General features: G+C 50.7%; 2 protein-coding genes across 3 annotated transcripts in view; both read left to right on the top strand.

The window, feature by feature from the left end:
- Positions 1-25,334, top strand: part of GPAT2 (glycerol-3-phosphate acyltransferase 2, mitochondrial) — a 170,802-nt gene that overhangs the window by 6,098 nt on the left and 139,370 nt on the right. For both annotated transcript variants that reach the window (XR_005223443.2, XM_043536521.1), the window contains exon 2: positions 17,250-17,398. The gene's annotated coding sequence lies outside the window, so the exon portion shown is untranslated. The remainder of the gene's footprint in view (positions 1-17,249; positions 17,399-25,334) is intronic.
- On the top strand, positions 2,630-7,037 carry ADRA2B (adrenoceptor alpha 2B). Its single transcript, XM_027829672.3, has one exon. It carries the CDS (start codon positions 3,084-3,086, stop codon positions 4,386-4,388), a length of 1,305 nt encoding a protein of 434 aa, XP_027685473.1. The 5' UTR covers positions 2,630-3,083; the 3' UTR covers positions 4,389-7,037.

Below are 25,334 nucleotides of genomic sequence, written 5' to 3'. Positions count from 1 at the left end.
CCATGAACCACTTAAGTACCGTTTAACAGACCTAAGCCACGCATGGGCCATGTGCTCGTCCCACTGCCCAAGGGAGAATTTCACCTTGTCCGGGAAGCAAATCGGTATCTAATTGTTCCGGGCTTTGAAAGACCATAGTGGGCTCTTGCATTAAGAGGTAGTGGTGAGGTGCAGTCAGTACTTTAATATGGGATTTCCTCTGAAATATACCATGACACCCCCCCACCCCCAGCTTCGTAGGTTCCAAGGCCAGAACAGACCATTCTGACCATCTAGTCTGACCTCCTGCATAGCACAGGCCAGGAGACTTCCCTAAATTAATTCCTGTTTGAACTAGAGCGGATCTTGATTGAAATGCTGCCAGTGATGGAGAATCCACCATGACCCTGGGTAAATTGTTCAAGTGGTGAATTACCCATGTGCCGCGTACTTCACTGGAGCTACACCCACGTACACCAGCAGAGGAGCTGGCCCATTGTGCACAAGTGAGGATGCCCTTAAAACAGTTAATCTCACAGGAGACGATGAATGGTCCAGGCTTAAGGCACCAGCCTGTACTATGGGAGGCTTGCATTCAATTCTCAGCTCTGCAGCAAGCATCTCTGGGCATGTCCCTTAGCCACTCTGGGTCTCAGTTCCCTGACTGTACATGGGGATCAGAGCACTGCCCTGCCTCACAGGGATGTGTGAGGATAAAGACATTTATCTGCTAATTTGGAGGTGCTCGGATACTAGGATGGGGGGTGGGGAGGGCTTGTGTTAGATAGGAGGGAGAGAGGACATTTTGCCAGATCCTGGAGTTTGAAATAATCCCTGCCACTGGGCTTTCACTCTCCATCAGCATCACTGAGAGATAATCAGGTTTCAGAGTAACAGCCGTGTTAGTCTGTATTCGCAAAAAGAAAAGGAGTACTTGTGGCACCTTAGAGACTAACCAATTTATTTGAGCATAAGCTTTTGTGAGCTGCTTATGCTCAAATAAATTGGTTAGTCTCTAAGGTGCCACAAGTCCTCCTTTTCTTTTTGAGAGATAATCGTGTTTGGCTCTCCAATCAAGGCAGTTTCCATAACGCTGTCCTATTCCTGCCCTTAAGCAATGCCTCTTGCGGGTGCCAATGTCAAAAAGTGACGTGGGGACTTCCGATGGGGTGGGGTAATGTGATTTCGTTGGCAAAGGGAGGGGCTGCAGGAAATATGGGATGCTTGGCTAGAGTTTTGAGAAGGAGCCATCGTAAAGATGTTTACTCTCAAAAAGTACTGAATTCAGTCACGGCGTCCGGAAAATGTTTCCATTCACCGTGAGAACTGGGGCTGGGGTCTGGGGGCAGCTGCCAAGTGCAGGCAAAGCAGAACTGGTTCTAACCCAGTCCTGGCACTGGCATCATTTAGGGTAACCAAAGAGCTGCTCTATTTACGCCAGCTGGAGATGGCTAGAGTGCAGCGTGCCCCTCATGGGTCCCTATGCTCGGGGCTGCCTGGGGCAGGGGTAGCTTTGGAGGTGTCTCTGTTGTCTCTTTGCCAGCTTGGGAGGGAATCCACAGCTGAGGAGCTACAGCTGCTTTCTCTTTTCTCTTGCCACTCAGTGGAGCAGGGGCCTCGGAGACTCTGGCCCTTAATTTTAAACGTGAAAGCATCAAGAGTTTGGTTTTTTTGTTCTTGAGCTACAAGGGCAGGGGGGTTTGAATCAGCCTCATAACAGGCCACGTTTGCAACCTTAACTAGGGACATACTGACCCCACAGTAAAACAGCCAACATCTGCAAAGCCAGCACTGGTACCAGGATCCTTTAAAACACTGGACTCTCCCTCTGGGGCTAAAGGAAGACCCAGTGACGGCTCTGTTCTTTCAAAAGTGCAGTCCACCAACAGAAAACCCAGGATCATGCACTCCCTGCCTAGTCCCCAGTCCTGGTCCCACTGAGCTCAGTGGCAAACATCTCCCATCAACATATGCAGGACTGGGACCTTGACGTCCGCTGAAATGGGTGGAAACGGGATTGGTTCCAGCAGGGCCCATCAGTTCTAGGGTTTGTCTCCCGGGAGCGCCTGGAGGGCTCAGATGTGGTCAGAGTCGCAATGTGCCAGGCGCTGCACAGACACAGCGAGAGAGATGCTCCGGCTCTAAACAGACATGGGCAGGGCATGGGAAACAGAGCCAGGGACTTGTCCCAGCTCCTGGCCTCCCATGACCCATCTATGACCCGGCCACGGTGCACACTGGCTACGCATTTTGCTTCCTTGCAGCCTTTACTATCCTGGCACCTTCCTTTCCAAGGCGATTGAGTTTCAAGGGGTGGGGGAAACTGAGGCAGAGGAAAGTTCCCCGGGGGCCACCCGGGGTGGGGGCTTTAACCCTCCTGTGGCTCAAAAACGCTTGGCCGCTTGTCCTCAAACTTTGCAGCAGGGCCCCTCTTTCCCTGCCCCGACCCCTCCCCCCTCCCGGTCTCTGAGCCTGAGCCCTAGCGGGGGGCTAAAGGGGGACTTGGGCCGGGCCGGGCCTGGAAACGGGAGGATCCCCGCGGAGCCCCTTGCGGCGCATCCCGGCCGCCGGGGGCTGGGGGCGGCCGGGGCAGCGACTTGCAACCAGGTGGGCGGACCCGGCTGCTTTGCAAAGCGGCGGCTGCTTGCCTCCCTCCCTGCCCGCCCCAGCCCTTGTCTCCTCCCTCCCCGCCCCGCTGCCGGTGCCTGCCAAGGGGATGGCGCGGAGCTGCCTGACATCACACGCCGGGGATGGGGGCGCGACCACCCAGCCCCTGCCGCGGCTGCCTTCAAAAGCGGCGCAGGCGGCTGCCGGCTCGTCCCGCAGCCCGGGCAGGCGCAGGGGCCGGCGGGCTCCGGGCGAGACTTGTTGGGGAAACTTCTTGCGCCCCGGGGAGCGCAGCCGGCCAGGGGGCGCGCAGCCTGGGGCCTCCCCCGCGGAGGCGCCCGGGCCCCGATGGGGGCTTCTGAGCGCCGGGAGCCGAGGCTGCCAGCGAGCCCCGAGCGCGGGGCAGGCGGGGCGCTCCCCACCCCTCCTGGATCTGCTCTTTAGAAGCCCCCCCCGCCGCCCCTCGGCAGCCTCATTTGTGGGGGGGCGCCCAAGCCATGGACAGCCCCGAGGGTTACTCGGTCCAAGCCACCGCGGCCATCGCCGCCATCATCACCTTCCTCATCCTCTTCACCATCTTCGGCAACGTGCTGGTGATCATCGCTGTGCTCACCAGCCGGTCCCTCCGAGCCCCCCAGAACCTCTTCCTGGTGTCCCTGGCAGCGGCCGACATCCTGGTGGCCACCCTCATCATCCCCTTTTCCCTGGCCAACGAGCTGATGGGCTACTGGCACTTCCGGAAGACCTGGTGCGAGATCTACCTGGCCTTGGACGTTCTCTTCTGCACCTCCTCCATCGTGCACCTCTGCGCCATCAGCCTGGACCGGTACTGGTCCGTCAGCCAGGCCATCGAGTACAACTCCAAGAGGACCCCCAGGAGGATCAAGTGCATCATCCTCATCGTGTGGATGATCGCAGCCTTCATCTCCCTGCCCCCCCTCATCTACAAGGGGAACAAGAAGGACAGCCAGGCCGGCAGGCCGCAGTGCAAACTCAACGAGGAGGCGTGGTACATCCTCTCCTCCAGCATTGGCTCCTTCTTCGCCCCCTGCATCATCATGATCCTGGTCTACCTGCGGATTTACCTTATAGCCAAGCACCGGACCCAGCAAGGCTCCAGGGGCAAGAAGCCCAAGGCCAAGGAGAAGGGGACATCTAGGAAAATCACCAGCCCAACCTCTGAGACCTCTCCCCAGCAGCTGGGCGCAAGGGAACCCAATGGGCATCAGGAGCCCATTGAGGATAGTGATCAGCCAGTGACCCCTACGCTCCCTGCCCACAGGACATCTCTCCTGAGCCTGGAGGAGCAGCCGCCGCCACCTGCCACTAGCCCTTGCCCGCCGCAACCGGAGAAGAAAGAGTCTTCTGGCTCCAGCCCGCTGGAGCGCTCCCTGCACTGCAACCTCAAGCAGCGCAATGGACACCCCCAGAGCTCTGCCAAGGGCATGGAGACCCTGGCCACTGCCAAGGGGGAGGTGGTGCTGGTGAGGAGGGTGAAGACCCTAAGTGCCAACCCTTGGAAGAGGAAGACCCACCTCAACCGGGAGAAGAGGTTCACCTTCGTCCTTGCCGTGGTAATCGGGGTCTTTGTCCTCTGCTGGTTCCCTTTCTTCTTTCTCTATAGCCTGGGGGCCATCTGCCCAGAACTCTGCAAGGTCCCCAACAGCGTGTTCCAGTTCTTCTTCTGGATTGGCTACTGCAACAGCTCCTTGAACCCTGTGATCTACACCATCTTCAACCAGGACTTCCGCAAGGCCTTCCGCAAGATCCTCTGCAGGCAGGGGACTCAGACTGCCTGGTGAGAGAGCAGAGGGGAGGTGGGAGACTGTAGGTTGAGGTGTGGGAACCAGGGGGTTGGAATAGTGGCAACATTCCACTGACGCTATTTAAAACACGTCTATTTATTCATCGGCTTTTGTGTTTGCAAAGAGTGGGGATGGGCGGTGGATACAAAAGTGCATTTTAAAGACTGTTTTGGATCAGCCTTTTTATATCTCTCTCTATATATATTTCCTGCAAATGAGTTAAAACCCAGGACCATTTGCTAATGTATTTTCTACCGAGCTGGGGATCCTTTAATGTGCATGCCATTCATATGGGTGGGATGAGAAAAGCTCTCTTCCGACCAACTCTGCAGAGGAAAGTGTGTGTGACCTGCCTTCCAGGTAACCACAAGAGAGTCTCCCGCCAGTCTCTCTTCCTTCTTTCTGTCTCTGTTGGTGTGGTGAGGCTCAAAAAGAAATCTGCCCCAGGCCACACTTTCTCTCTGCTCAGGAAGGCAAGGGCCAAATTTGATGCTGGTCACAGCTGCACTGCGCCCCTTTATGCCAGCTGAGTGGTGGGTCGCAAACATACTTGTACGGAGCTCATGTGATTATGGAGGTTTTAATGCAGTGAAGGTTTCAGTCTGCCTGGGCCAGATTCTGCTCTCGGCTTCACTGGGGTAATTCTTGCTAAAACACAGGGCCAGGGTTCATACTGGGACCCCCCCATGGAACCCTTCTCTGATGGAGCTGGGATCTAAGTCAGACATGTCTCTCCCAGTTAGCAGCATGGGTTTGGTGGGTTGGTTGTGACCCCCAGATTGAGAACCCATGCCCTAGGATTTCTGGGTGACAGTTCCCACTGTGTGGGCTCTAGTGTGGACAAGGCTCCCATGACAGCCTGTGCGTTTAACACCATGTCAGCATGACCTCCCCTGAGCATGGGGTTAAAAGGCCAGTGGTGGCAGGTGCAGTGTCTACACCAGGGCTCCCACTGGTGGAGCCGCTAGCGGGGTGGGGGAGACTTGGGGAGGGACAAGATGGTATGGACACAAGGGTTTTTTTTGGATTGACACACTTGGGACTGAGAGGAGGGTTTGGGCATGAGGATTTTCCTTCCTTTGGTTCCTTTTTTCTTATGAAAAGAAGAATTCTTTCTTTTTTTCTTCGTTTTTTTTTGCTTAGCCCATACAATGTATGTCCCTCTTCTCTGAATCTACCCCAGTCTGTGTCACTTTTCTATGGAATTCAGAACAAAGCATGTGGTCAAAGTCGCTCACAGATCCTGGAAACAAACAGAATCTGCTCCATTCTGCAGGATGCCGAGTCTTCTAGGACTCTATTTTGCTTGATAGCTTCTGACATTACCTCTGGGATCTGTAGCTCCTTCAGCAGTTTGTCTCTGCGATGTTTGTCCCCTCCTCCCCAAACGCATACAGTATCTGTTTGCAAGGAACAAAGCTCTCCAAAGCAAATAGTATCTGTTTGCAAGGAACAAAAGCATTAAATCAAAGCATCTATGGTATGAATGCAAGTGGGAAAGAGAAGGTGGTTAATCAAGGATGTGTTAGTAGCTGTGATACAGTGTTTCTAAGCCTGAATCGTTCTTTTAAAAATGACACAATAGCCTAATTTTGCACATCAGAACGGGAGCTGTGAGCGGGAGACATCTGTCTGGTTCTCACTCCTTGGCCGTTGTGGGATCTTTGTGTTATTTCCCCCTTACACCTGTGTTTAATAAGATCATACCACCCTCTCACAGCAGGGATGGGATCTCCTTTCTTGGATCTCTATGTCACCCATACAAACTCTGGGTACAAAGTCAGCTGTCTGGAACTCTGCAAAAGTGGGATCCAGAACCAGTAAGAGTTGACACTTTTTAAATCGGCAGAACTGTAAGCACTTTACAAGCCCGAGTAAGTAACAATGATCCTCATTTTTCAGGGGGCAAAGCTGATTCCCAGGGGCGGAAGTAACTTGCCTATGGTTCAGACATCAAATGGGTGTCAGAGGTGAGAAAAGAATGCAAGTGTCCTGACTCCCAGTCCTGTGCCCTGGGAAAAGAACCCAGGTGTCCTGACTCCCAGTCCTGTGCCCTGGGAAAAGAACCCAGGTGTCCTGACTCCCAGTCCTGTGCCCTGGGAAAAGAACCCAGGAGTCCTGACTCCCAGTCTGGTGCTCTTTCAGTGTGGACCATTCTGGCTCCAATTGGTTATTGAAATTAAGATTAGTCAGTGCTGATTTTAAAGTATCTTGTTACCACTTATGGACGCCACATCCAAATGCAGCTTCCCGCCCTTTCCAAGCAGTCTGCGGAGAGAGGAAAAATAACAGGGGTGGATTTTTGCCCCTGAGCCCATAAAGGGAAGAGAGTGGAGGAGAACATATAACATCCGGTGCAAGCGAGGAGCAGGTTTGCTGTCTCCGAACCTGTCACCTGCCGGGGAGGTGGGATGTCTCATGCCACTTGGGCTTCCTGTGTTTTGCCTCTGGCTGCGTGTGGCATTGCAACGTGGGGTGGGTCATGATGGGAGCGGGCTCTGTTTGGAGCTTCTGTTGATCTCTGTGCCCCATAACCATATCCCCTGTGAACAGCAGGAGTTGTGTTTTTTCCCACTGTTGTGTGTGCGGAATGATGTTGATGAAAAGTCTTGAGATATTTTAACAATAAAAGATATTTTGTAATAAGCGAGTGTGTGCACTGCCCTAATAACGCTTAGCACTCTCCAACCATTGACTGTTTAGCAATGACGGCGAAAGGGGGCACGGGGCGTAAGTAGGTATCATGAGCCCCATTCTGCAGCTGGGGAAACTGAGGCACAAAGAGACAGTGTGACTTGCCCACGGTCCCCCAGTGAGTCAGCAGCAGAGCTGGGGATAGATTCATAGATTCATAAGGCCAGGAGGAGGGATGATTATGATCAGCCACTCTGATCTCCCGCATAGCCCAGGCCAGAGGCTCTCGCCCAGGGCTGCCTGTATTGAGCCCCATGACTTGTGATTGAACTACGGCAGATATTTTAGAACAGTCCTGGGTTCCAGCCCTGGGCCCAGTTCCATGCTGCTTCTCAAAACCAGAGACATTGTGGAGGCTAGGACACAGGCCTTTAAGGATGTACAGTTAAGGGGGTGAAATCCTGACCCTGTTTTGCCATTGACTTCACCCTCTCAGCTGGGGCATTTGAGCCTAGGTCAGCTTGAGGGACGTGGCAGGGGCTTCACGGGCTGCCAGGACTCTGCCGTTCGCATCAGTGCCATCTAGGGCCATCAACAGGGGGCTCAGTGATAGGGCTACAGGAGGAACCGGTGGGGGTTCTAGCTCCCCACCACTCTTGCCAGCACTGGGGAGTTCACACGCTTTCCCCGGGCTTGGCAGGAGAGGGTCTGGCTAGATCCCAGGTGGGAGAGGAGCTCTGTGGTCATGTGTTCTGTGCTGGCAGCAGGGAGATCCAGTCCTGCCCCCGAGCAGTGCATTCTGGAGCCTCCAGGCAGAGCTGGTGACTCACTTTCTCTGCTCTGGCAGCCGGAGCTGGGAAGGAAACAATTCTCCAGCAAATCCTACCCTTGGGGCCGCAGGACTGGAGCAAGAGGCCAAGTGAACCTCTTCGCCAGAGCTGGGCTTGGATCTCTCTTGGCGGGGGGGGGGGTCTCCTCGGAGGGCCGCATTTTCCTGCGCTCCTAAGGGTGACCCCAAGCTCTCCCCTGCGCCCCTAACACCCCTGCAAATCTAAAGCGCCTCCATGGAAATCAGCCGAGAGACAGGGGTGTCAAATTGGAGCTGTGAGCACAGAAGCAACCCTGGGTTCTTTTTAAATAAAGGTAGAAGTCAAATTAACTCAAACGACATCTCTAGTGGACCGACTCTGTTCCTAATCCAGCTACATACAGTCTAGAAATGCTCCTGAGTTCCCACTGTAAATGATTCGGAGGCTCCGGGTCAGCGATTGGCTATAAACCCCAAGCCTTCCCCCCTTGCACCACGCATGTGAGCCTTTTCCCGGGGCTGGTTTATTTATCGAAAGTCTCCACCAACACATTTTGGCTGCTTGATAAACGACTCTGCGACCCAACAAGGGAAGCGGGCGGCAGGGCCGGAGGAGAAGAATGTTCACGGCGAGGAAGAGAACAAAATGTTTTTTGGGAGGTCAAGATAAAGTTATTTATGGCATCGCATGGAAAAAATAAAGAATAAAAAAAAATCCGCTCCAAGGAGCCACCTGGCCCATGTCTCAGCCCTTGGTCCTGCACACAGACCCATAGACTACAGGATCAGAACCTAATGCCACGTACACCTGACCTAGATGTAGTAGGACACAGAGGCTCTAGCCTGGTTAGCCCCTCTATGTGCTGTGTTCACACAGGCTGGAAGATAGCCCCTGCCCGGAAGAGCTTCCAGTCTAAACTGGATGGAGGGGAAATGCCAGGGGAGGAGAAATGCCACCACAGAGAGGTGGAGTGATTTGCCCGAGATCAGTGGCACAGACTGGAACAAATCTGATGCCCTAAGTCCCTATGCATTAGCCGGCATTGCCTCCCATCCCTATGTCCTGTACGTGCCCCTTTGCTGCTGAAGTCATTGCTGGTCCGGTTCTGAATGCGCCCATATTGTGTTTTATGGTGGTGGGACACAGGGTATGTCTAACAACAGTTGGGAGCATGCTTCCCGGCATAGGGAGACAGAGCCGTGCAAGCAGCGTGGCCATGGTGTCACAGGCTAGTTGTCTAAGTACGTACCCAGGGGGGTCACGCAGGGTGTACTGGGGTGGGCAGCCCACACCACTGCCCGGGCCACTGGAGCCACGCTATTTTCACAGTGCTAGGCTGAGCAGAGCGAGCGCGTATCTGTCTTCCGCGCTCCCAGCCGCTATGAAGACGTCCTCACTGACAAGGTAACAGACCATGAGTGGGCCTGTGCGGCCATCATTGTGCCTCCCATCCTGCTCCGGGTGCCTCCTGCACTTTCTATCACCCAGCTATTGAACAGTCCCTGGTCCTCATCCACCGAGCACCCTCAGCTGCCCGCTCCTGCCTTCCACAGGCTCCTGACTTGGACCATCGCGAGCCCTCTGGCTCTCCTGCGTCCAGCCCTCCCTTCTCTTTGGCTCTCGCCACACTGTCCCTGGCTGGTACTCTCCTCCTGGGTCCTGGAGTCTTATTTATCCTGGGCCTGATTTTCCTCTAATTTAAATAGCAAATTAGGATTAGCTCCAGTAAAGTCAATGGAGCTTCACTCGATGCATAGCCTCTGCATGCTGTCAAGGCTTGCGCTATGGTTGTCATGTAATAACTAGATCTGGACAGGAGAGAGAGACCCATCCCAGAATAGCCAGGTTCACGGCAGGGACTTGAACCTGGGACTCCCACTGGTCTCCTGCCACAACCCCTGGGCTATGGAATCCGTTGCTCTCTGCCCCAATGACTATGTAATTATTTATACAAAGAGGAACAGCTCCAAAGGGAGAGATTCGCAGCCCAAATAGTTTGGGAGCCAGGGCTCATACCAGGGTCTCCCCCGTTCCCACCTGAATGCCACAACCAGTGTGCTCTTCTGGGGGATGGGAACGAAAAACCCTTAGGTCCACAAATTCCTGACCACCCATCGAGATGGCCTTACCGGAGGTCAAATTCGCCCAGAGCCTGTCACATGCACATACATCATCACCAGGACAGGGTGAAAGTTTTTTAGATGAAAACTGCCTTTGGGGACGATGTGCAACATGTTGGTACAGTTTAGAATTTTCCAGTTTTTGCTACTCGCAGAGGGGCCTGGGGTTTTTCATTTTTCCTTTCCCCAAGGTCAAAAGAGGGAAAGTGTGGGAAAATCCCAAAATGTTCCCACTTGGTTCAAGCGGAAACAGACCATTTAGTTTCCAACGGTGCCAACGCGCCATCGGAAGGCGTTTCCTTGCGTTTGAAACCCTTTCTAGTTTGCTCTAATGAGGATGTGAACTCCATCGCCTGGCATGCAACATCGCCCTGGGAGAATTCAGTGCTTGGAAAGACGCCAGCTAGTTGGATGACTGGGATTAGTGGGCGGAGCCCAGGAAAGCCACCGAAGGCCCCGCCCGCTCAGGTGCAGGGGTGGCCGCTCCACCTGGCTATCAGCCTAGCAAAAACTGACCCAGCTGGGATGGGGCGAAGGTCACAGAGTCAACCCAAAGGATACTCTGCAACTGACAGCTCTGCAGACCGACACCCATCCCGTCGCCCGCTCTAGGGAGCTGGTCCCAGCTGCAGGCTTTCCTAGGAGGGGCCCCGGCACAGAGGAGTTAACTCCTGGAGCCTGGCAGGCAGAACACTCCTTCAGCAGGGAGGCGCCCTGGGAATTGCTGCTCCCAGCCTCCAGCAGCTTCCCACACACTTTGCAGGGTTTGCTCCGTTTCCAGAGCAGGCGGAGCCGGGTTCCCACAGACCTGAGTTGAGCCTCCGAAGCACCGGCGCGGCCCTGCCTCTCTCCCCTCGCCGTCGGCGCCGGGATGCCGCTGTTATTTGCAGACGTTATTAAGGGCTTCCCGATAACCAGGCCTCCGATGACTGGGAGATGGAGATTTAAGTGTCTGCGGTTCCCTCTCCATTTGCACCTCCCTCTCCCCTTCTCCATCTCCCTCTCTTCATCGGTGTCTCTTGACTCCCACTTTCCCCCTCTCCTTGCATGTCTTTGTCTCTCCTTCTCCCCCCGGGACCATGCACTCGGCTCCTAGACCCATAGCCTCCTATCCCAGGCCAGGGATCCAGCCCCTGGGAACTGATGCTTGGGGCCAGGCCCTCTGGGTCAGGGTGATACTAATCAGCTGGAGGGTGTTTCAGAGGAAAGGAAACAAGTGACCCAGGTGACCCAAGGGGGTAAAGGACACGGCTGCCATCGGCCCTGGCCTCTTACCCACGTGGTAGTCTCTCTGCAGACAGTCTCTGCATCTATACTTTCTCCCATGATCCTCTCCCCTTGCGGAAGGCCTGGGGTGACCCCAGGCACTGGGGACCCAGAGGTGGGTAAGTGCATTAGAGGAAGTCATGGTTTATGCCCGGTGCTGTTTCCAGGGTGGCCATGTCACACTGGGGAGCGTCAGTCACCATGGTTCTCTGGCAGGGTAAGAAGGGGGAGGCTGAGTCCCATGGAGCCTGGGGAAACTTCAGTTCCTTCTGCAGGATTCCAGGCCAATGTTCCTTCCTGCTGAGTGAGCCCAGCCCTAGGGATCGCCACCTGGGGCTTGCCAGATGCTAATCTCAACTAACGCATTGCAGTGTGCTTAACCCACTGAGCGCCACAGCAGCACCCAGCCCGTGGTGTGGTGGTTTGAATCCCGACATGCTGCAAGTCCCCAGGGAACTCTGAGACCATTGCTATCAAAGCCAGGGGTCACTTAGGATCCCTAACAGCCACAGCAATGGGAAATGGTGAAAGCAGGAACACAGGTTTGCCGGAATGGCTTGAGCCACAAATCCATCTAGTCCTGTCTTTGACAGTGCCCAGCACCAGCTGCTTCAGAGGAAGGTGCAAGAGCCCCTGCACTGATGGGACAACCTGCCCCCCCGGGGAAGATTCTTCCTGACCCTCTATTATTTAGAGGTTGGCTCATGCCCTGAAGCATGAAAATTTATTTCTCCTATTGTTGTGCTTGTGAATTGTGGCTTGGTAGGCCACAATCTATGGATCCGGGTAGATGGTAACCTGGAATCGGATGGTTCCCTGTTTGTCTGGATCACTGATCCATGGTGAAGAGGACCTTCCCCTGCTTTGTTCTTTCCCTTTATGGCTTGCTTGGTGCTCAGCTGGGAGGCAAGGGACCAGAGCTCCTTAAGCGAGGCCCTTAAGCTCGAGCCAACAGTGAGGTTCTGATCTGAAGCCAACGAGAATCTTCCATTGACTGGGGCACAGGGCAAATAATCACAGACCCCTGTGACATTTATTGATCTTGTCCACACAGCACTGGCTAGACTCCCAAATCCCCGTCCTAGCAGGCATAACACCTGGGCCTGGCGCCTCTCCTCTAGTTGATCCAAAGTCCTACTCAGGGATCTGGATGGTGGCTTTAGCAGAGGAGACATGTCCAGGCAGGACCTGCTAGAAACACAAAGGGAAGCAGATTAAGGGGAAACAGCTCCAACAGGACTCAACTTCCTTGTGGGGAAAACAAAATGGCGGAGTTGGAGGTGGCACTGGGCTGCTGGATCCGAACTCTTTTCTCCAGCCTGGCCCACCTCCTGGTAGAGTTTGTCTCGGAGGCTGAAGGCCCGTTATCCCCGCCTGCACCGGCAGACAGCCTGCTGCTAAGACACTCTGGGCAGCGTGAGGGACAGCCTGTCGAGGGACACCACCAGCTGGAAGGTCAGAGCTCAGGGAGCAAAAGGATTCCAGAGACCCTGAGAAAAATCTCCTAGTGCTAACATCTGGCAGGGAGCAGATGGTCTGGATGTGAGAGATGCAGCTTCATGTTTAGGGCAGGGACCCTACGTGGCTTGGCCAGCAACAGCAGAGCTGTGAGAGGCCTGAGCAGAGCTAGTATATCTAACTTCGCAGCTATTGGCTCCTAGCTGGCATGTCTACACTTTCTTTCTTTCTTTCTAGTAGTGCTGGTCAGGAAAAAAATTTCAGCCGAAGAGTTTTGCGTCCGGAAAATGCAGTTTCATCGCGTGTGAATTTCGACAAAAAATTTTTTATGGCAAAGCGTCGACGCGAATCCTTTCGCCTTTCTCGCCTCGTTTTGACAATGTCAAAATAGTTCCTTTCGACTTTATCATTTTGATTCATGTTATTTAGTCTTTTCTGCCATATTAAAATATGAATTTTACTACCGGAGCATATGTAGCACATATTGACTATGATCTTACATTTATAATGTTTTATACGAAATGGTAACGTTTCCATAGTATGAAAACAACATGAGTCTGTGGATCCAAATCATATTTTTTCCCGAATTTCTGTTCCGTGAGAAAGTATGAGTTTTTGTTCCAAATCGGAACTGAAACAAATTTCAAAGTGGCCAAATTCCCTGTGGGATGGGAATCCCCTTTTTGCCCGGCTCTACTTCCATGTTGTTGATCATTTTAAAGGCTCGCCATCTTTGAATGTACGTGATGGTCTGCAATGGCTCCAGGTCAGTCAATTCCCATCAGAGACCCGGGGCCTGCTTTGCAGAGGGCCTGAGTGCTAACCCCCCTTTAAGCGGAGTTGTTGGCGCTCAGCTCTCCTGAAACTCAGTCCCATGGTTGACCAGGGACCAATGATACTCCTGGGGAGTTGTGAGGGTGTAGCACCTCTGGGAAATTAGGTGCCTGACTGTAGCCCTTCGCTTTTGCCAATTTTGGCCTATGTTTTTAAGCTGCCCCCAGTGCGCAATGACCAAAGACAGTAGCCTTGGTCTCCGGTTCCTAGGTTGCTGGCTTCCACAGCACAAATGGCAGGATTTGGCCCCTTTGGGGCAGCCCCAGAGCAAAACTGGGTGACTGGGCAACAAAATGGCAGATAAAATTCAATATTGATAAATACAAAGTCATGCACATTGGAAAACATAATCCCAACTATACATATCAAATGATGAGGTCTAGATTAGCTGTTACCACTCAAGAAAGAGATCTTGGAGTCACTGTGGATAGTTCTCTGAAAACATCCACTCACTGTGCAGTGGCCGTCAAAAAAGCAAACAGAATGTTGGGAATCATTGAGAAAGGGATAGATAAGAAGGCAGAAAATATCATATTGCCTCTCTATAAAGCCATGGTACGCCCACATCTGGAATACTGTGTGCAGGTTGGTCACCCCCTCTCAAAAGAGATATATTGGACTTGGAAAAGGTTCAGAAAAGGGCAACAAAAATGATTAGGGGTATGGAACAGCTGCCATATGAGAAGAGATTAATAAGACGGGGACTTTTCAGCTTGGAAAAGAGACAACTAAGGGGGGATATGATAGAGGTCTATAAAATCATGACTGGTGTGGAGAAAGTAAATAAGGAAGTGTTATTTACTCCTTCTCATAACACAGGAACTAGGGGGTCACCAAATGAAATTAATAGGCAGCAGGTTTAAAACAAACAAAAGGAAGTATTTTTTCACACAACGCACAGTCAACCTGTGGAACTCCTTGCCAGAGGGTGTTGTGAAGGCCAAGACACTAACAGGGTTCAAAAAAAGAACTAGATAAGTTTATGGCGGATAGGTCCATCAATGGCTATTAGCCAGGATGGGCAGGAATGGTGTCCCTAGCCTCTGTTTGCCAGAAGCTGGGAATGGGCGACAGGGGATGGAACACTTGAGCAGGGGGTTGGACTAGATGACCTCCTGAGGTCCCTTCCAACCCTGATATTCTATGATTCTATGATTCTATGATTTCCTGTTCTGTTCATTCCCTCTGGGGCACCTGACATTGGCCACTGTGGGCAGACAGGACACTGGGCTAGATGGAGTTTTGGTCTGACCCGGTAGGGCCGCTCTTATAGAGACTGGCCTCACCCCCACCGAGGGTCCTTTCAGGACAGACTTTTCTGGGCAGTGCAGGGAAATCACGCCTTGCTGCTACCAGGGCTGCACCCGATAACAGGTGGACTTTGCTCTCCAGGGCTGTCAATACAGCAACTTTCACCAGCATTAAAGTCGATCAGATGTAGTATTTCAGAGTGTCCCTAACTCAGCGTCAGCTTTCCCGGGCATTGATTTAAGGAGGCTCTGAAGTACTCGCTGATCGTCTCACGTGGATGAACACAGCCCCGGGAAGGGGCCAGCTCCCCAGCTGGTACACCCAACCATTGACTCTGCTGATTTACACCTCTGAGGATCTGGCCCCATGGACTCCAGTGGTGCTCCCATTTACACCATTTACTCCCATTTACATCAGCTAGACACAGAGGTGAAAGTAAGCCGGTATGATACGGCGTACCGATAAGAGCTGGTACACAGCCAACTGTACCGGCAGGGCCGCTGATGGGGGTGGCTAAAAGGGGCAGCTTCCCCAGGGTCCTGGCAATTTAAAAGGGCCCAGGGCTCCCGGCAGCAGCCAGAGCCCTGGGGTAGCGGTAGTGGCAGCCGGGAGCCCCAGGCCCTTTAAATCAGCGCTGGCCGGGCAGTGCTGAAGGGCTGGCTGGGGGAGTCTGGCCTTCTTCCTGAGGCCCCACCCCTTCTGGTTGCTCAGGACCCCGGCCACCCTGTGTACCACTAAGTCCCTTAAGTTACTTTCACCCCGGGCTAGATACCATCTCTCCGTTTGCCTCTGACATAGGAAGGAGGAGTTTCATAGTTCTGGTAAGTTTTGAGATCTGTTTAAAAATAAAGACAGAGGAAATTGGCAAATTGCTCCACCCTGATAACTATGAGGTAAGAAGTAACTACACTACAGTTTCAGAGTAGCAGCCGTGTTAGTCTGTATTTGCAAAAAGAAAAGGAGTACTTGTGGCACCTTAGAGACTAACCAATTTATTTGAGCATAAGCTTTTGTGAGCTACAGCTCACTTCATCGGATGCATTCAGTGGAATTCTCTCCAGGCATGGTTCACATAAGCAGACAATGCAAAGAGGTCTCTGGGGACATAACTTCCCCCAGAAAGTCCTGGGGGTCTCCTATAGTTCCCCCACATTTCTACCTACCCTCATGTGATGGGGTGTCTGATAGATATGGCAACATCCTGCCAGATCCTTGGGAGACTTTACTGAATTAAATATAAGTATCTTTGGGGGCCATTGTATTAAATTCAGGTTTATGCATTATGGATCGGGATTGTATGTCGCCTCTCTGGGGGTGGGGGGAGGTGTGACAGAAGGGAGACCTGGGAGTTCAAAGGACTTATTTCAAATGTGCCAGACAAGAATGGACTTTTGGAACAATAAATGGGAAGCAGCTTTCCTGAGGAATACCTAGGGAGAGGTTAATGCACATTCCCCACCTTTGGTTACGCTCTTCCCTGAGGAGAGGGTGAATGTCTGCTGATCACCTGTTGCCAGAGACTGGAGATCAAAGACCCGAGCTGTATAGAGAAGCGACTGATCTGCCCAGGAATCTGAGAGTTACGAACGTGTAACCACAGGGAAAACCCAGTCGTGGGTTCTGAAAGGCTGATACCTACCAGAGCCTGAAGATGGAACTGGGGATTGACCTGAGCTGTCTAGCAGACGTGTAGGTTCTTTGATTGTTTCAATGAGTTTTCTCTGTCATGCTTTTACCTTAAGAATAAAGGGGCTTGCTTAGAAAGAGCTGCTTGGAAACTTCTGACTGCTGGTAATTACGCTGTTCATAGCCTTCAGAGAGAAAGCAAAGTGCAGACACCGGCCTGTTCAGCCAGTCTGGCTTCCTGGGGATATCACACTGTAAGGCTGGGAACTGGGAAGCCGTAAAAAGCTCCGGGCAGGAGGGAGAGAGACATGGGTTGCCACCTAAGATGGGTGACTGCTGGGAGCCGGGAAGCTAGAATGGGTGGCCTTGGTGGACCATGGAGGTGGAATACAGGTGCAGTTTCCCTGAAACTATGACGGACTGTACCAAATGTTTGCTGCCCCCTGCTCAAGGCCCTGCCTCCTTGGTGCAACCCTTCCTAAGAAGGTGTCCTGCTGGAAGGCAAGAGCAGCCAATTTGGACCTTCCGGTGATTGCCTAGAGAAGCCTCCCATGATCAGCTGCTAGGAGGACCAGTGAGAGTTGGTCCTTCAGTGCCTAGAAGAGCCGGAAGCGGGCGGAAGCCAATCAAGGCTCAGCAGGCCAGATAAAAAGGGCTGGCTGTGTCTACTAGGGGCCAGTTCTGGGAGAAGCCAAGACTAGGAAGGAAGGCACTCCTGCCCTAATGCAAGGAAGCTGGCTGGCCAGGGCCCTAATCTTGACAGTGTTTGCCTAGGATCTCTGCAAAGGAGTATTGCTTATATTACGCACTTTAGTGCCCGAGTGGCTATTTGAGTTCAGTGTTAATTTGTTTTTCTGTAGGTTGCCTGGCACAGTGGAGCCCTTGACCTGTCAGTCTAGTATCGGAGCACCTCATGGTCATTAAAGAATGTGCCCTCCAGGACAGCCTAGTGAGTGAGCACAGTTCTATCATCTCCACGTGACAGATGGGGAACCGAGACCCAGATAGGGTAAGTGACTGGCCCAAGGTCACATGGGGAGTCTGTGGCAGAGGTGGGAATTGAACGCAGGTCTGCTGAGTCCCAACAGAGCCCTTAGGGACTGAGCATGCCGGCTGCAGAGCTCTCCCAGCCTGTGTTGGCCAGGTGACACTGGTGAAAAACTACCGCAGTGTGCTTGGGGTTTCATTACTTTGGGCCAGTTTCCTCGCTGGTGTAAATGGGTGTCTTGTCAGCTGCACTCAGTAAAGCTCTGACAGTTTGCACCAACAGACTATACGGCCCTTTATTCCCTTCTAATGGATTTGTTTCAGTTGGGTGTCCAGTGGAGATTATTAGCAGATTATTGCATGATGTCATTGGAGATACACTAAGGGTCCTGATTCTCCTCCCACGTACACTGGTGTAAATTGGAAGTCACTGCACTGAAGTTGGTGGTGATGTCCTGGTGGAAGCGATGCTTGAACCATGTGTGAGGTTTCAGATTGATATGACACTAAAGTGTGCCTTTCTGTGGCAAGGTGGGTTTATACAAATAGCCACATGAGGGTCCACACTCCGAGTCTCACTGGATCCTGTATCAGGGTTGTTCACTTTGCAAGGAAAAAGGCATTTGTTCTCATTGCTTTTCCCGCAAGCTCTCCCTGGGAGCTGAAAGTCAAGCTGGGCTCTTTCTGTCCCACACATCATCATCAACAACAGAGGTTCTGCAGGCCAAATTACCTCCTTGCCTCCTCTGTGCAAACGTAGTCTCCCCCTTATGCCTCCAGTGACATCTGTGCACATACTCTTAGCACTAGGTGGGTTACACAGGTGTCACTGAAGGTGATGGGTTTGTATTGATCTGCTGAGGCTTTGAACTTGTGCACTATAGTCTGGGACAGCTGCTTTTGTGCAGACAATGGAAGGTGGAAGTGCTAGGCTATGAAAGTAACAGCTGTGCATGGCACGCAGAAGTGGGATGCAGGGTGCGTGGAATTTGCTCAGGATTTGGGTTCTCATTTTTCAGAGTGCCCCAGAAGGACCTGGTGGGCTCCACCTAAAGCAAAATTGAACCAAACTGCAGGCATGTAAAATTAAAAGGGCTGTAGAGGAATTTTTAAGCAAAGGGCTGGGGGAAAGCTGACAGGTGCGGAGGAGCATACGGTTAGGATAGAGACATCCCTTAGGGGAGGATCTATTACCGGGGATTCTCTATATCCTCGTAAAGAGGAGAGGATAGACGTTGATAAAGTACAGCTAGGAACAGAAGAGAAACAGTCAAATGAAAAAGAGTCCCATTCAGTTACATCACATGAAGGCAGACAACTAAGTATTAACAAAATTTATAAGTGCTCGTATGCAAATGCTAGAAGTCTAAAATGCTTAGAATGGTGAACTCGAGTGTGTGGTATTAACTGAGGATATTGATATAACAGGAATCACAGAAACTTGGTAAAAGATGATAATCAATGGGGCACGGTGAGATCAGGGGTCAAAATATATAGGAATGACAGAGTAGGTTGTGTTGGTGGGGGAGTGGCAATTACATGTGAAAGAAAGCATAGACTCACATATAGTAACAAATTTAAATGAATCAAACTGTACCATGGATAGAAATTCCAAGCTTGAATAGTAAGAGTAGCAGTAGGAATAGTCTACTGACCACGTGACCGGGATGGTGACAGTGACTGTGAAATGCTCAGGGAGCTTAGAGATGCTACGAAAACAAAACCCAGTGAAAATGGGGGATTTCAGGTATCCCCTTATCGGCTGGGAACATGTGACCTCAGGATGGGATGCAGAGATAAAATTTCTAGACACCATAAATTTAATGACTGCTTCTTGGAGCAGCTAGTCCTGGTACCCACAAGGGGAGAGGCAATTCTTGATCTAGGCCTAAGTGGAGCACAGGTTCTGGTCCAAGAGGTGCATATAGGCTGAACTGCTCAGTAATAATGACCAAAATGTAACATCCTTGTAGGGGAGAAAATACCAAGAAACCCATCACAGTAGCGTTTAACTTCAAAAAGGGGAATTACAGAAAAATAAGGACGCTAGTTAAATGGAAATTAAAAGGAACAGTCATAAGAGTGAAATGCCTTTAAGTTCATGGAAACTATTTAAAAACACCATGATAAAGGTGTGACGGGATCCCCGAGGTGCAGCCTTGGACTGGGGTACCGCCATGCCCCCTTCACTCTGCAGCCTGGGCTATCTCTCACAATGCCTTGCTAGTGACAAGCAGCAAACCCCTTCAGGCCCTGTGATCACTCAGCACAACCGTATGTGGAGCCCCACACCCAGCTAGAGTGCATGAATGCTCCCAGAGCCACTCATGAATCACACAGAGAAAGGCACCAGCCAGATCCCCCCCAGCTCCCAGCACCGTACCCTAAGAATATACTGTATTTCACTGCTCAAGACAAGCAGTGCAAATTTATTATTGGTTCACCACTTCATCAATGGAAAGCGGACGTAGACCAGTCTTTGCAAACCTGAGCAGATTTACCAAACACTTCAGGCAAACTCACTGGTAACGATAGACAGTAAAGGAAGTTTATTGACTACAAAAGATAGATTTTAAGTGATTATAAGTGATAGGCAAAAAGTCAGAGTTAGTTACCAAAAGAAAAGAAAATATAAGCACGCAGTCTAAACTCTCAACCCTGTTAGACTGGGAACATCTAGATTAAGCAGTTTTTCTCACCCCACTGGATATTGCAGTTCATAGTACACAAGTTTCACACTTGAAACCTGGGCCAGTCCCCTCTGTTGGAGTCTTCAGTCTTCTCAGTGTCCTTGTTGCTTGCAGCGTAGGTCGGGGTAAGAGAAAGGCCAAGCATGAATCATAGAATCATAGAATATCAGGGTTGGAAGGGACCTCAGGAGGTCATCTAGTCCAACCCCCTGCTCAAAGCAGGACCAATCCCCAATCAAATCATCCCAGCCAGGGCTTTGTCAAGCCTGACCTTAAAAACTTCCAAGGAAGGAGATTCTACCACCTCCCTAGGTAATGCATTCCAGAGTTTCACCACCCTCTTAGTGAAAAAGTTTTTCCTAATATCCAACCTAAACCTCCCCCACTGCAACTTGAGACCATTACTCCTTGTTCTGTCATCAGCTACCACTGAGAACAGTCTAGAGCCATCCTCTTTGGAACCCCCTTTCAGGTAATTGAAAGCAGCTATCAAATCCCCCTCATTCTTCTCTTCTGCAGACTAAACAATCCCAGTTCCCTCAGCCTCTCCTCATAAGTCATGTGTTCCAGTCCCCTAATCATTTTTGTTGCCCTCCGCTGGACGCTTTTCAATTTTTCCACATCCTTCTTGTAGTGTGGGGCCCAAAACTGGACACAGTACTCCAGATGAGGCCTCACCAATGTCGAGTAGAAGGGAACGATCACATCCCTCGATCTGCTGGCTATGCCCCTACATATACATCCCAAAATGCCATTGGCCTTCTTGGCAACAAGGGCACGCTGTTGACTCATGGGGCCCCTGTGTTCTGTTTTATACCATTAGTCCCACGTACTTGGAGAACACAAGTCCAGGCATGTCTGGTGGGTGTTGCTGAGTCACAAGGTGACGCAATACCCCAGTGGGTCTCCTGTGAGTGAGTCATTGAATTGTAACTCCTCTGCTGGACAATGGCTGGCGATGTCTGTTCAGCACCCACCTGAGTGTTGTTTACCGCCCTTGTCATTGTCTCTGGAGAGCTAGTATCTGGGTACTTCCCAAATTTACAGCATGTTTTACTGACAACCATACAACACAATCTTATATCTTCATATGCACTAATGATATACATATTTGGATAGAACAGTGACTTTCACCAGATCATAACCTTTCCCCTGATACCTCACACAGCATGCTTTATATGCAAGATTACAATTATATGTAAATGAGGAATATGGGGGTTCCAGGGCGCTCCCCCAAGGTATAGACTGTCGCAAGAGGCTCAAACTAAATGTAACCCTCAAATTAACAAAATAGTAAGAGGACCAAAAATATGCCATGGTGGGTGAACAGCAGAGTAAACAAGGCTGTCTGTGGCAAAAAGGCATCCTTTAAACTGGGAAGTCCATCCTACTGAGAAAAATAGAATGGAACGTAAACTCTGGCAAGCCAAGTGCAGAAGTATAATTAGGCTAACCAAAAAAAAAAGAATTTAAAGAGCAACTAGCAAACAACACACAAACTAACAGCAAATTTTTTGAAACACATCAAAAGCAGAAGCCTGCCAACCAATCAGTGGGGCCACTGGACGATCGAGGTGCGAAAGGAGCACTCAAGGAAGACAAGGCCATTGTGGAGAAGCTAAATGAATTCTTTGCATTGGTCTTTACTGCAGCGGATGTGAGGGAGATTCCCAGACCTGAGCCATTCTTGCTAGATGAGAAATTTATGGAACTGTCTCAGATTGAGGTGTCAATAGAGGAGGTTTTGGAACAAACTGATCAATTAAACAGTAATAAGTCACCAGGACCAGAATCACGAAGAGTGCTGAAGGAACTTAGATATGAAATTGCAGAACTACTAACAGTGGTATGTAACCTATCACTTCAATCAGCCTCTGGACCAGATGACTGGAGGGTAGCTAATATAAAGCTTATTTTTTAAAAAGGCTCCAGAGGTGATTCTGACAATTACAGGCCTGACTTCAGTAGTGAGGTGACAAAGTTTGCAGATGATTCAAAACTACTCAAGACAGTCAAGTCCAAAACAGCCAGCGAAGAGTTACAAAGGGATCTCATGAAAGGGAGTGACTGGGCAACATAATGGCATATTAAATTCAGTGTTGATAAATGCAAAGTAACGCACCTTGGAAAACATAATCCCAACTATACCTATAAAATGGTGGGGTCTAAATTAGCTGTTACCACTCAAGAAAGAGATCTTGGAGTCACCGTGGATGGTTTTCTGAAAATATCCACTCAATGTGCAGCAGCAGTCAAAAAAGCGAACAGAATGTTAGGAACCATTAGGAAAAGAATACATAATAAGACAGAAAATATCATAATGCCACTATATAAATCTATGCTACGCCCACACCTTGAATACTGCATGCAGTTCTGGGAGATCCATCTCAAAAAAGATATATTCGAATTGGAAAAAGTACAGAGAAGGCAACAAAAATGATGAGGGGTCTGGAACAGATTCCATACAAGAGGAGATGAAAAAGACTGGGACTGTTCACCTTAGAAAAGAGACAACTAAGGGGGGACATGAGAGAGGTCTATAAAATCATGCCTGGTGTGGACAAAGGGAAAAAGGAGGTGTGATTTACTCCTTCCCATAACACAAGAACCAGGGGTCACACAATGAAATTAATGGGCAGCAGGTTTAAGGCAAACAGAAGGAAGTACTTCTTCACACAAGGCACAGTCAACCTGTGGAACTCATTGCCCAGGGGATGTTGTGAAAGCCAAAAGTATAACTGGATTCAAAAAAGAATTAGATACATTCATGGAAGATAGGTCCACTGATGGCTATTAGCCAAGATTCACAGGGATGCAACCCCATCTCCTGGGTGTCCCTAAACCTTTGACTGCCAGAAGCTTGGTTTGGATGACAGGGGATGGATCACTTGATAATTGCCCTGTCCTGTTCATGCCCTCGGAAGCATCAGCAACTGTCGGAAGACAGGATACGGGGCTAGATGGACCATTGGACTGACCCTGTATGGCCATTCTCTCTCTCTCAAATTAGATGCATTATTGGTCTAGATTATTGTTCTGTGTCCAATGACAGAACCGCTCCTCTGCAGCCCTGGATTCTGACATTGCACTCAGGGTGGACGTAGGAAGGTCTGGAGGCTTTTCAAATGATACGTCCAAGCCATGCTCCAAAGTTGGTTTATTTTCGTTTCCAAGCCCCGTTTGGGGCCTATAGCAGCAGCTCGAGGCAGTCGAAGTCTCCCCCTCCCACTGGCTTTTCTCTAACATAGATTGTTTTGTCACTGTCTGTTACTATTAATACGCTGAACCTCAGTTGCTCCTAGCTCCAGGAAATCGGAAACGGGGATGCTTGTCAGGGGAGCGGTGTGGAGGAGGAGTTTGCCAGTCAGATGAGTGCAGAATAAACATGTTTGTTTATTTTCCTTTGTACTCCCATCATCTGTGATTGGGCTCATTTGATCCCCTAATTAAAAAAAAAAAAGGCATAGGTTGACATTTCCATTCTGGGCTCAGCAGATGCTGCCCTCTGGTTCTCTCTGTAGGGGGTGTTCTCCTGGCACGTGCAGGGTCTGTCTCACTGAGGAGTGGGGGATTGTAGAGGCCGTAGGTCAGGTTCGTCCCACTGACGTCAGCTTGATGCCCAACAGCTGCACTTCTCTGGGACGGTGCAGATCCCAAAGCTCAGGAGCAAGCATGTGAGAACTGGGGGCAAAGCACCTGTGTGGAAAGGATCCGGCTACAGAACAAGCATCTGGAAAGGATCAGGCCAGCCCAGAGTCTGAGTGTCTTTAGGAGATTCTGCAAACCCTTCCCCTTTGAAAGAGCCTTGCTGCTGTAGGAATGACAGTCACAGCATGGACCCCTCCCCCCTTTCTGCCCTTAAGCTTCAACACTGACCCCCCCACTTTCCACCCCAAACCCTCACATTGATCCACCGTCTACCAGATATGCCCCAATAATGACCCAGCTTCTGCCACCAAACCCTAACACTGACTCCCTTTCTGCCCTAACCCCAACACTGATGCCCCTTTTCTCCATAAACCTTAGCACTAACCCCACTTCAGCCGCTAAACCCCAACCGACCAAAAATAAGAGACAAAATTAATAAAATCTAAACCAAATTACAAATCAAACCCCCAAGCCCTCCTCCAATCAAAATTTTGACCTTGAAAGGAAGAAGTGGCAAAGAGGGCAATACAACACCCTGATAGCTAGTTTGAAGCGTATGTATGGGGATGAATGGATAGATAGGTGTGTGTGAGGAGCTGGAGGTGAATGTCCAGATAGATAGATGGGTGCATAAGGGGATGGATGGATGGACAGGTAGATAGAAAGGTGTGTAAGGGCATGGATGGATCGATGGGTATGTAGGTGGATGGATGGATAGATAGGTAGATGGATGGATAGATGGGTGTGTACGGGGATGGATGGATAGATAGGAAGCTAGAAAGGAGTGGGGGGCGTGGATGGATAGATAGATGGGTGTGTAGGGGCATGGATGGATGGATAGATTAGCTAGATGGGTGTGTAGGGGGATGGATGGATTGATAGGTAGATGGGTTTGTAGGGGATGGATGGATGGATAAATGGGTGTGTAGGTGGATGGATGCTTAGATAGATGAGTGTGTAGGGGGCTGAATGGATAGATGGATGGGTGTGTAGGGAATGGATGAATCATACAATATAGAATATCAGGGTTGGAAGGGACCGCAGGAGGTCATCTAGTCCAACCCCCTGCTCAAAGCAGGACCAATCCCCAAATAAATCATCCCAGCCAGGGCTTTGTCAAGCCTGACCTTAAAAACCACAAAGGAAGGAGATTCCACCACCTCCCTAGGTAACGCATTCCAGTGTTTCACCACCCTCCTAGTGAAAAAGTTTTTCCTAATATCCAACCTAAACCTCCCCCACTGCAACTTGAGACCATTACTCCTTGTTCTGTTATCTGCTACCACTGAGAACAGTCTAGAGCCATCCTCTTTGGAACCCCCCTTCAGGTAGTTGAAGGCAGCTATCAAATCCCCCCTCATTCTTCTCTTCCGTAGACTAAACATCCCCAGTTCCCTCAGCCTCTCCTCATGTGTTCCAGTCCCCTAATCATTTTTGTTGCCCTCCGCTGGACTCCTTCCAATTTTTCCACATCCTTCTTGTAGTGTGGGGCCCAAAACTGGACAGTACTCCAGATGAGGCCTCACCAGTGTCGAATAGAGGGGAACGATCACATCCCTCGATCTGCTGGCAATGCCCCTACTTATACATCCCAAAATGCCATTGGCCTTCTTGGCGACA

The sequence above is a fragment of the Chelonia mydas genome, chromosome 26 (assembly GCF_015237465.2).
Source record: "Chelonia mydas isolate rCheMyd1 chromosome 26, rCheMyd1.pri.v2, whole genome shotgun sequence".
NCBI lineage: Eukaryota > Metazoa > Chordata > Testudines > Cheloniidae > Chelonia > Chelonia mydas.
The sequence above is the reverse complement of the archived record's forward strand: the minus strand, read 5'-3'. Positions and strand labels throughout refer to the sequence as shown.